This window comes from Bos grunniens, chromosome 14 (assembly GCF_055505025.1).
Source record: "Bos grunniens cultivar Pamir isolate PY7600 chromosome 14, Bosgru_T2T1.0, whole genome shotgun sequence".
Taxonomy (NCBI): domain Eukaryota; kingdom Metazoa; phylum Chordata; class Mammalia; order Artiodactyla; family Bovidae; genus Bos; species Bos grunniens.
In genome coordinates, this window is record NC_141178.1 from 73,195,918 (window position 1) to 73,207,929 (window position 12,012).

Consider the following 12,012-nt stretch of genomic DNA (forward strand, 5'->3'; position numbering starts at 1 on the left):
AACCTGAACACGCTCACAACAGTCAGACGGCAAACATGCAGAAGCCGATCCTCCCATGGTAATCCCTATATCTCAAAGCAGGGCGTGAGCTGAATGCACCTCCCTACAGCACGTTATCCAGCCCTGGGACTTGGAACACGATCCCGAGGGAGAGATTCAGAGCAGAAGAGTAGTCTGTTTCTTCACGATCTCTTTCCTTCCCGAGGCACCTGAACTTGAGCCTTTTAGATGGAGGCCCATCAGAGGCACCGTGGCTGATTCTCCCTGACCCCATTGGTCTCTGCACCACCAACGGGAAGCACCATTCGCTGGGAAGACGTGGACGGATGCCCGGCAGGCGGCCCTGAGTAGCTATCTCTGCTCAGATGTAATGAGTAATTCTCCCTGTGCTCTGGTTCCACCAGGATTTGTCCTTGGACTTGAAACCGTAGCACTATTCAAAGAGTTGGTGATGACTATGGCCCTGTGCTTGGTCTGTCTTCTAACAGCTTTGCTTTGCTCAGAAAGTCAATCGTCCCCCCTGCCCCTGGCAGGCTGCTACCCCCTGAACAACGCCAGGGACCTCATGGCTCGGGCTGGGGTCTTCCTCAGTGGCTCCAGGGGCATCTCCCAGCACAGGGGTGTGGCCCACACAGCTGAAGACATCACCTTAATTACATGACTCCCAGGTGACTCTACTGAGATGGTAAAGAAGCCCACTGTGGAAGTTACCTACAATAATGAAAGTAATTTAAATGCCCACCAGCAGAGGGATGGTTGCTCAATCAAGGACATCCACATAACAGAAAACTGTGCAGCCTTTAAATAGCTGGGAAATGTCCAGAATAAGCAAATCCATGAAGAGAGAAAACATATCAGTTGAGGGACTAGCGGGCTTTGGAGGAAAATGGGGAATGACCGTTAATGGGGTTCAGGGCTTTTGTGGGGAATGGTGTGATGTGTTCAGTTGTGTCTGACTCTTTGTGACCCCATGGGCTCTAGCCTGCCAGGCTCCTCTGTCCATGGAATTTGCAGGCAAGAGCAACGGAGTGGGTTGCCATTTCCTACTCTGGGCACAAGGGGTGGGGTGGGGTGGGGCAGTGATACAGATGTTCTAAAATTGATTGTACAACTCTGAAAACGTTAAAAAAAATATTGAACTGTTTATTTTCAATGGAAGCACTATGGTATGTGAATTTCATCTCAATGAAGCTGTCATAAAAAAATTATGGTTTGGGAAACTAACAACGTAGAGAAATGCTCAATATAATGTTAAGGGGAAAAGGTAGGTTTTAAAGTAGATTATTTAATAAGATCCCGCTTTTGCAAAAACTTTAAAACAACACACACACACGTTCACAGGCTTACTGCCGTCTACTAACTCTACTTCTGCCATCACTACTGAAACTGCCTAACATTTAATGAGTGTGCAAACCATGCACCCACCACTGATAAGTTATTTTCCATGCATTTCTCACCTATCGTCACGACAGCCGGGTGAGATTGGTTCTGTGGTAGATGAGGAAATGGTCATGATGTATGGACACAAAAGACTTTGACCAAGTTCATGCAGTTGGTAGGTGGTGGTACAGAGGAGATCCAACGCCAGGAACATCAGACCAAAGACTGGATGTTCTTGACCTCTGTGCCCAACTATACAGTGGCCAACAGTCTTCAGAGTAGTGAAAGCACAGGTGACTTAACCTTGATATTATTCCTGTTATGAAAATTCCACATTAATTTTCAGACTAAGGAAAGACAAGAAATAGATGTAATTTTGACAACAAAAAAGCAAGGGGTTCCTGGACTTCCCTGGCAGTTCAGTGATTAAGACTCCTCACTCCCAATGCAGGAGGTGTGGGTTCAATCCCTGGTCAAGAAATTAAGGTCCTGCATGCCACACGGTGTGACACCCACCCCTCCCAAATAAGTAAGAGGTTCTATGCACCTACTGTCTATAATAGGCCATGGGCACAAATAGCACCTTGACCAGACAATATCATAGCAAATTATTTTCAAGAGGGAGATGTGCAGTGTTAATACAAAAAGCTGTAAAAACACTAGTAATCAGTTAAGGCTCAGTATAGACCACTAACAGTTGCAAGAGGGGAGGCCTCCTACACTAGCTGGGAATTCAGGGCACTAGGTTCCCTGACCAGATTTCTCCTAGTTGGAAAACGGCGTCTGCTTAAACCGTCCCCTTGAGGACCCTGGGGCTCTCTGAGGCCCCCGGTTTCAATTCAGGGTGGTACGTCTTTCCTCACCCCAAGCTCAGGATCGAGGGCAGGAGAGCTCTCTGGGCTGGCACTGCCCCCACTCCCACCCACGTTGCCCCTTCTCTGGGTCACACCACAATCGTTCCCCGAGTCACTTCTGGAAAGACTTCCAGCTCCATCCCTACTTGGCTTCCATCATTCTTCTCAAGACGTGGCCCCCAGCTGCGGTGCAGACGTGGCCGGGAGTCCCCCCATGGAGGACACCCCCGAGCTCCCCACACTCACTTCCTCCTTGCACGGCCGCTACCCTGTCTAGTGCAGAGCTAGGATCCAGGACCTGGGGCTCCTTCCTCCCTCTTCTGAGGGGCGCCTGTGTCCAAAGACACCACCTTACAGACATAGAAAGCAGCTGGGGCGGGTGGCTGCGAAACTGGCGCAGGGCCCCAGTGACACTGGGCCTCAGTTTGGACCCCTGTGCAAACACATTCCTACCTCATTAAATGGGGACCAAAAACTCCAGGTGTTTCCAAAATTTCAAAATTGAGCATCTTTTACATTTTAAGAAGAGCTCTGAAACAGGAACTAAATAGTTAAGCATATAAATGCGCTAATTCTTTCAATAAAAAAACGTCCACCCACCTACGATATGTGTACCTCTCCGCTGAGGCAGCCTCTGATAGCGCCATCCCGAGTTTTCCCCGGAGAAAACCCCCAGGGCAGGGTGAGCAGCCATATTTATTAATCAACTGGGACCACACAGCCCTAGTTTCTCAAACAATTTTTAAGTCAACACACCCAGCAGCCCTAAATCAACACTTCCCTCCTGTCCTGCCCCCACAGTGAGGGGTGTCTGATGCCTCAGCTACTGCCCCGGCTTGCAATGAGAGATGGTTGTAATCTAATTTCCAATTTGTCAAGCAGGACATTTTCACTGCAGCTAGACCCAGCTGGAAATGAATCCCTTCCACACACAGACCCCCAACACAACATAAAACAAAAAGACGGAGAAAGACAGAGCGGGAGATTGATGGCTTCATCTAATCAAATGGAACAGCCATGAAATAAAGCCAATACCATCACTATGGGTGTGCTGCCTGCCTCACCGAAGTCCATTCCACCCTGGGCCTTTGCTCAAAGGGTGTCCTCTGCCTGGAATGCTGTACTCATCTGTCCTTCGTGGTCCAGGTCAGAAGGGACGCTGCAAAGCTGTCTCCAGCTGGAACCAGTTGTGGCTCTGGTTGCACTCCCCGAGCCATGCGACCCAGCTTCACAGCACTGTCCACTACACTTAACTCTGCACCCTCTCCCTAGTCCCCATTCGCCTGCAAACACCTTTGGGGCAGAAATCATATGTCTAATTCATTCTGTTACCCACCCCCCCTCAGCATCCAACACAGAATGGGCACACAGCAGGTGCTCAAACAATGTGAGAAGCATATTAAACTTAGTCTGATGTTGCGGGGGTGGGGAATGCAGCTTCCCAGGTAGCTCAGTGGTAAGGAATCTACCTGCCACTGCAGGAGAATGAGGGTTTGATCAGGAAGATGCCCTGGAGCAGGAAATGACAACCCACTCCAGTATTCTTCCCAGGATAATCCCATGGACAGAGGAGCCTGGTGGGCTATATATAGTCCATGAGGTTGCAAAGAGTTGGACCCAACTGAGCACGCACACAGTCTGATGGGAGGCCTTCCCCAGCAGTTGAGATTTTTTACAGCCATAAGGAATCTGTCTTCTGGGTAAGCTTTACGATGGATCTCTGTCTCCATCCCCATATTAAATGAGTATTTATGCCTGTATGTGAGGTGGGAAAGATTACAGGATTCTAACCAATAAATCTAACAGTGTATTTTTTATCATGTGAGAATCCAGCCTATCTTTATATACAGCCCTTCTTGAGCCTATAAACTGACTCAAATAGAAAATTAAACATGAAGCCATGAAGAATATGTTGAACCCAACTTACTGTTTGTTTGGTTTGGTTTGGGGGGTCATATTTTTGATTGGGTCATATTATTTCAGGACCTCTATCTGGAATTTTTCGTGCAACTCTTGATCAAATGATCTGATTTATTGGAGTTCCCAGTGAAACTTCTTGCTTCTGCTCTGTGCTTTTATGATGCTTTCGCTGACGACACTGCCTGGGCCATCCCGGTCTCCACACCCATCACCACAGCCAGTGACTCCAATGGAAACACTCTCACTCCCTCGTGTCTTGCTGAGAAAGGAAACCCCATTTGCCCATAAACCCATCCACCCCATTTGCACCTTTGAATACTCAATTCCATTTCAAATTAAATAACCACTTTTATACTGGTTTCTGTGATGATGTAATGGTAGCTTAGCTTAAGTTGCTGTTGTTTGTACACCGTCAAAAAATAACAGAGAACTAATTTTACTTCAACACTTTAAAAATTTCATAATTCCAAATCCAAATGGAATTTAACACCAATAGCAATGCTTTTGAAAGTATTCCAGAATGCAAAAGGACTTTTCTTTCTCATATCAAAAAAAAAAAAGTTTTTCTTTCTCTTAAATAGCTGAGAATAGAAAAAAAAGCTTCCCTCTCTAGTTAATTTCATGTCAACTTACTTTCTACTTCCCTTATCACTTCTTTCAAAGTCAAAGGGTGATCTTTACTCACTCCCTCACCAGGAAGGATAAGCCCACCAACTGGCCAGTGGCTGCCCTTAATGTGAAGACAAAATTTTCATTAAAAAAAAAAAATTATATATTTCAGAAAATATTTCTTAAAAATAAAAACCCAACAAATTTATAGTGGCTAGAGAGAAATATCTCTTAAAAAGGGAAAATAAAGTGAAAGTGTCTTCACATTACAGAATGAACTGGAAATAAAAACATATGCAAAGATGCTGTGAGCATAAAACCATTCAACCTTTTATGATAACTTTTGTTAGGAGCTCTAACCAGATCGTGCTCTCAAATATCATGGGGAAATTACAACTATACATCTACAGACTCTCTTTCTATCTACCCCTCATGTCCTAAAAGCTCTCCCCCATCCAAACCCACTGGATCACTTAAAAGGTGATTTAAAAAAGAATTATAACCCCAAATACTAACTTTGATCATCTTCAGGTGATGGAATTACAGGCAACTTTCACATTCTCCTTTCTTTCTACAATAAATAGGCATGGCTCTAACAACAGTAAAGATACGGCAGGACATTCCCCATGCTGAAGCAGAACGGTTTATATCAAATGGTCACAAAAATCAAAAAATCATATTTTTTCTGATTGTCTTGATAAAATGAAGCCCCACTGCAACTTCCTGGTGGCAGGGTTTGTCATACTTTTCCTTCAAGAAGCAAGCCTCTGTTAAAATACATCTAATAGTCTGTGACAGAGTTTATTTATTTATTAGTTTTTAGTTTTTATTTTGACTGTGCAGACTTTTCATTCACGTGGGCAGGCTTTCTCTAGCTGTAGTGCAGAGGCTTCATTGCTCCGTGGCACAGGGGAGTCTTGGTTCCCCAACCCAGACAGCACAGTAAAAAGACAGAGACGTCACTTTGCCAACAAAGGTCTGTATAGTCAGAGCCATGGTTTTTCCAGTAGTCATGTATGGATGTGAAAGTTGGACCAAAAGAAGACTAGGCAAGGAAGAACTGACAGTTTCAAACTGTGGTGCTGGTGAGGACTCTTGAAGAGTCCTTTAGACTGCAAGGAGGTCAAACCAAAGTCAAATCAAACTAAAGGAAATCAACCTTAAATATTCACTGGAAGGAATGATGCTGAAGCTCCAATTCTTTGGCCACCTGATGCAAAGAGCCGACTCATTGGAAACGACCCTGATGCTGGGAAAGACTGAAAGCAAAAGGAGAAGTGAGCAGCAGAGGATGTCCCGGAAGCCATGGGGAGCTACCGAGGCCCCACATGCAAGGAGTTACCCCTGCATTTCCAGGTAACAAAAATCTGGTGTATCAAGTACACTTCTCAGGTAATGGAAAAAGAAAAGCATGTGATGAAATGCTATCATGAAACTGCAGCCCTTCATTCATCTAGTAATTACTGAAGTCTCCTAGAAGCCTCTGCTCCCAAGAGCCCCACCTGCTCTTCACTCAAAACCAGCTAGAGTTCAGGAGACCAGGTACATGGGCTCTTTCACTTTTAAACTAGAAGATGGGGAACCAAGTTCAACCAACAGTGCATGCCATAAAGCAAAGACAGTTATCTTGAGATTATTCCACAGTTCCTCAAAAATCACTCTGACAGCTTACAAATTACTTCCAGTTGTAGAATGTGACCAAAATAAACTTTTATTTAACAGCTTGGGGGGGAAACAAAACACAAAATGAATGAAAGCCCTGTTCTGTTTTGTGCATGGCGACTTCCTGTTCTTTTCTCTCTTTGGGCAGCCCTGTACCGTATCACAGAGTGCTTTTTATACTATGACAGCAACACAGATCTTCTTTCAGACTTGGGGAAAAAGTGGGCATCCTCTCACATGGCAACAGCTCACCATTTACCAAGATAAAATAGCAGGGGGATTGAGAAAAGTCATCTCATTAACAAAGTACTTTTATCATAAACAGACCTTCCCTTTAGATGATACAAATACATCCCCAGACCTTCACACCTCAGACCTGGCAGCACATTAAGCCTCTCTTCATTTCATTGCTACCTTCCCGGGGCCGTGCTCATTCCCCAAATTCTCTGATTGCACTGTTCTGTCACTGACACAAGAAGCCTCAAGATGCCTGATTTATTCCCTCCTCCCTGCAGAGTGAACTAAAGGAGGCTTCCTGCCCTTACTTCCTATTCCACCGTGAGCATCATCTCCTCCAAACTATTAATACTCTCAGCCTGGGTACTGAGAGAGTACCCTTACTCCCTTTCCTCTCATTTGAAGGCCCTGACCATCTTCATCACCAGAATGACCACTGATTGGACACCTATCATGGAGCAGACCCTCCTCCACCAGGCACTGAAAGAGACTCACTCACTTCATTCTCACTATCGTTCAGCAATGTCAGTGCATGAGTTCTGTTTCCACAAATGAAGAAACTAAGGTCCAAAGCAACTGAGGCAGAGAGGGGTGCGATACTGATGAACTGACAACAGCGCGTGCCACAGCCAGGATCCAAACCCATGTCCGCCAGACGCACACCTGCATGGTCACACTCACTTCTGCTGAGAACTGACAGGGTGAACTGCCCTATCCGTGTACATTGGAATATGGAGGGATTGTGACCCACAGCCAGGAACCAACAGTGCCTGGAGAGTACAGAGTCATCCAAGTGGAGAAAGAGATGGCAAGAGCTGGAAGTCAGATTCTGGGCTTGACTCTGCCTCTTGTGGTGATTAAGGGCACAGAGCCCTTCGGCCGAGGCTGTGCTGCCCACCCCCTCCTCCTGGTGACACCCGGGGCTCTCTGGTCAGTGAGAGACGTCAGAGGTCATCTGGGAAATGGGGCTCCTGGGAAAGCCCCGCCAGCAAGTCAGGAGTGAGCACTGTACATGTGAGCCTCAACAAGAGATCAGTAAGCCTGTTATGGCAACTTGTTTTATAACACCGCTGAGTCAGTCCCGTGATTTGCAATAAATTTTCAGGATGTTAAAAAAAAAAAAGCCAACTGCAGGCACCTGCATGATTCAGAAGTCTGATTACTAGGATACGAGGTTTCCACGTGAGATAGGGGAATGGAGGCCCAGGGTGGGGGCAGGCTACATGCCTCAGAGACCACCACGTGCTGCTGAGTCACTGCCTGGCAGGGGTGGGCCCCTGGGATGCACACATGACAAAAAGAAGCCTCAGAAACAGCCCTTTCCAAACAGGCAGGTCTCCCACTCCTGTGACCCAAGATTAATGTTTACTGAAAGGATGAATGATTAGTCGCTCCAAGGAAAAGATTCTTGCCTCACACTTAATCACAGCAGTGGACAAGAAGGTAAAGGTAAACAAAGGTGTGTGCACAGGTGTACGTGTATGTGTTTTCATGTACGTGTGTGTGTGTGGATCAGTGGTTTTCCTCCTTGCTACTCACGGTGTGGCCTCTAGACCAGCCACGGCAGCATCACTTGACAGCTTGTTAGAAATGCAAAATACTGGGCCTTTCCCAACACCAACTAAATGAAAATCAGCATTTTAACAAACTTCCCAGGTAACCTGTATGCACAGGAAACTTTGAGAGACACTGGCCTACATCTAGGAAACACATTCAAAGCAAAATGTATAAAGACAAGGCAATAAACTAAAAGAATGCCTCCAAGGTGTTTCAGTCACTTTAGTCCTGTCTGACTCTTCTCGACCCCATGGACTGTAGACCAACAGGCTCCTCTGTCTATGGGATTCTCCAGGTAGGAATACTGGAGTGGGCTGCCACCCCCTTCTCCAGGGGATCTTCCTGACACAAGGACTGAATCCCTGTCTCCTGTGTCTCTTGCATTGCAAGTGGATTCTTAACTGCTTGAGCCACTAATGCAGCCCCTGCCTCCTATGTACCAAACAGCAAAGAGTGAGGCTGGATGAACGGTGTCCACACTCATCATGTGACGTGACAGAAGGATTCAGAAAAGCTGCAAACTCTTTAGATTTTGAGAGGCGCAAGGTAAAGCCAATCAAGGGGAAACAACCATTTTTGGACAGTCCTCATTTCAATTAGTTACTAAACCAAAAAAAGAACCTATGTGTATCCTGAGTTAGCAATGCTACAGAGGTAGAGAGGCAGAAAGGGAAATTTTATTCTGCACCAGAAACAGACATCAGACACAGGAGAACAGCCGGAACAATGTTAAGGCGAGGACAATTTGAGAGGAACCATTGCTCCATCAAACAGCTCCGGGTAGAGGCAAGCAGCTCCTCCCATCTCCCAATAAGCAAACAGCTGGAGGGCTTCAGCAAGCCCCGAGCCGACAAGTGACTCTCGGGGCTGGCGGCAGAGCCTGCAGGATGCCGGGCACTGAGGATTCTAGTTCAGCCATGGGGACAGAAGGATCTCTCCCCAGTCAAGCTGCTTACTTGTGTTGGCCAAACCAACCTTCAGTGCAACATCAATAATTAAATAGCACTCGACCAAAATTAATAATGCAATAAATGGGCTATTATGGGGAGCTTCCCTCTTACTGTAAGGGGCTTGACAAAAGCCCAGTGGGGAGCTTGAAAAATGTTACCAAAGATGCTAGTATTTTTAAGCAGCTGATGCAGACACAAGATACACAGCTTTTGTGTTTATCAAAGTCCACAATTTGGCACCAGGACAGGAAAAAGTCTACAAAGTTTCTAATAAGAAACCACTGGCTCTTAAAAACAAACAAAAACAGTTATATTCTTCTGGGGCAGCAGGGGAGGGGTGGTTGGGAATCACCCACACAGAAGCCACCAGCAACTAAACATACTGGCAGCAAACTGTAACTGACAAGGCCAGCTCCTGGGAAACGGTTCAGTGGCCAGAGAGCTGCCCCTCCCCTCAAGAGGGACTCCTTGCACTGGGAGGTCAGGGGGCGCCACGGCTGTCTGCTCGCCCTTCTGGCTGCCTTGTCCAGGGGTAATGGAAGGAAAACGAAGTTCGGAGTCAGGAGAAGAGAGTTTAATAAGTTCCAGCTCTACCACTTACACTAAAGCTATCTGACTGCGCAGGGCCTAAAATTTACTCATCAAGTGACAATGACAGGGTTTCCCTGGTGGTTCAGTGGCAAAGAATCCGTCCGCCGGTGCAAAGACACAGGTTCGACTCCTGATCTGGGAAGATCCCACGTGCTATGGAGCAGCTGGGCCCGTGCACCACACTACTGAGCCTGTGTCCTAGAGCCTGGGAGCTGCAATTACTGAGTCCATGCGCCACAACTACTGAAGCCCAAGCGCCCTAGAGCCTGTGATAAACCATAGTGAGAAAGAATATTTTAAAAAAGGATGTGTGTGTGTGTATATACATACGTGTATAACTGAACCACTTTGCTGTCCAGCAGAAACGTTGTAAATCAACTATACTTCAATTAAAAAGAAAAATCTGCTGAAAGAACTCAGAATAAATAAAAAACAAACAGGCACTGAGCACTCAGTATAAATTTAAAGAAGCAAGACAGTCATTATGTAGATTTTCAGTCTAGTTCTAGCCTAGACACAGACAGGCGTGTCAATCAGTAACAAAAATGGAGGGTGCTGGGCCCTTGATGTCTGCCTTGGGCATGGGCTTGGGCGCACTGCAGAGACAGATGCTGACGCATCTCTTATCAGATGGAGGCCTTTCCCTAACGCTGCCCTCCTCCGTGGTCCACACCTCCAACACCTGCCAGAGGAAGGAGAACTTTGGGCCAGGGAAAAAGTAGGGGGACAGTCCCACAGCAAACCACCGAGAGGAAGGAGGAAGGCTCTGAAAGAGCCACCAGTGCCATTTACATCCTACCCCGCAGACAAGGCGAGAGCCGCACAGAATTCTTCCCAAGGATTCTGAAGTTCTGGGATGAAAATAGCCAGAAAAACTGCAGTGCCCGACGCCTCAGGGCTGTGGCGCTGAGTTTCTGGAGGAAAGCGCTAACTCCACAATTCCTCGTTTACTTCCATTCTGAAAGCCACCGTCGCATGGCGGCTGCCAGAGGGCCCCAGCTCCGCTGCACCTGTGCCCTTTTGTTCTCACATTCTTCACGTGTTCGTTGAAATTCCATGGATCGCAAAAGGGACGCTGTGACTCAGAAGAGAAAAGCTGAAACCACCGCATTTACAGAAACACAGGGTCCCTGGGGCAAAGGAAAGGGAGCAGGCTTGGCGGTCTGTACTGGACACACAAGTCACGTCCAGTGTCCCCTCGAGGCAAGAAAAGACCCCAGCGCGGGCTCCCTCAGACTGGGGCACACACCTCCCTCTGAGGTTCTTCCACTTGCTGGCCAGCAACCCATGCCATAACCTGCTATGGAGGGCGGTGGTTCTCCAGATCTGTCCCACCAACCACTTGCCTCTGATTCCCCACTGATAACCTATACAGCACCCTGGCTTTTCAGAAGTTAGGTCTCCAAGGGCAATAAAAATGAATCCACTCCCAAGAGATCCCCTGTTAGAAATGCTAAGTTCTGAATACTAATTAAGCATGCTGGTCCTTCCCAAACAATCAAGTCCTAACATGTCCATGATAATTAACAGAAAATAAATATTATTGCAATGGACTGAGTGTTTGCATGCTCTCAAAATTCAGATGACGAACGCCTAGCCTTCTAATGAGACAGTATTAGGGGGTGGAGCCTTTACTGGGTGGAGCCCTCACAGTGGGTCAAGTGCCTTTACAAAAGAGACCCCTCACCCCGTCTCCACGAGGACACAGCAGAAAGACAGTTGTCCGCAACCGAGAAGAGGGTTCTCACCAGAAGCCGACCATGATGACACCTGACCTCAGATTTCCAGGCTCCATAACTGTGAGAAACAAGCTTCTGTTGTTGATAAGGCAACGTGTCTAGGGTAATTTGTTTTAGCAGCCTGAACTAAGATATATTAATATAATCCTCTCAGGAAATGAGAGCTGGGTGGGCAGGGAGGTGGTAGTGGAGAGCTTTCCTTCCATCTCATGAAAATTAAAAGTACTAAAGGCTGGCGGAATCTTCTGGCTTCTCACGGAGCTGTTTTCTCGCATTTGCTTTGGTTTTGTAACAGTCTTTGAACTTTCTCCTACCCTCAACCTGACATCGCTCCTTGCACCAAGACATTCTGTCTTCTACAGAGAGTAGCCAGGGCCAGCCTTGCTAACAAGACCCTCTGATCCTGTAATCTTCTCTGCACATAAGAGGGTGAGAAACAGCTCCCCACGGGAATGGCGTTTATAACTACCATTTGCATCTAGCACTTACTACGTACCGAAGCAGACCATGAGG

At 46.8% G+C, this 12,012-nt stretch overlaps 1 protein-coding gene across 9 annotated transcripts in view; it reads right to left on the reverse strand.

Moving 5' to 3' along the window:
- ASAP1 (ArfGAP with SH3 domain, ankyrin repeat and PH domain 1) overlaps nt 1-12,012 on the reverse strand; it is a 342,709-nt gene that overhangs the window by 234,911 nt on the left and 95,786 nt on the right. The window contains exon 1 of one of the 9 annotated variants that reach the window (XM_086337362.1): nt 4-1,127. The exons of the other annotated variants lie outside the window; for them this stretch is intronic. Coding sequence (XP_086193488.1) covers nt 4-57 — 54 coding nt within the window. The 5' untranslated portion in view covers nt 58-1,127. Of the gene's footprint in view, nt 1-3; nt 1,128-12,012 lie in introns of those variants that run through there. 9 annotated transcript variants of the gene reach the window in all.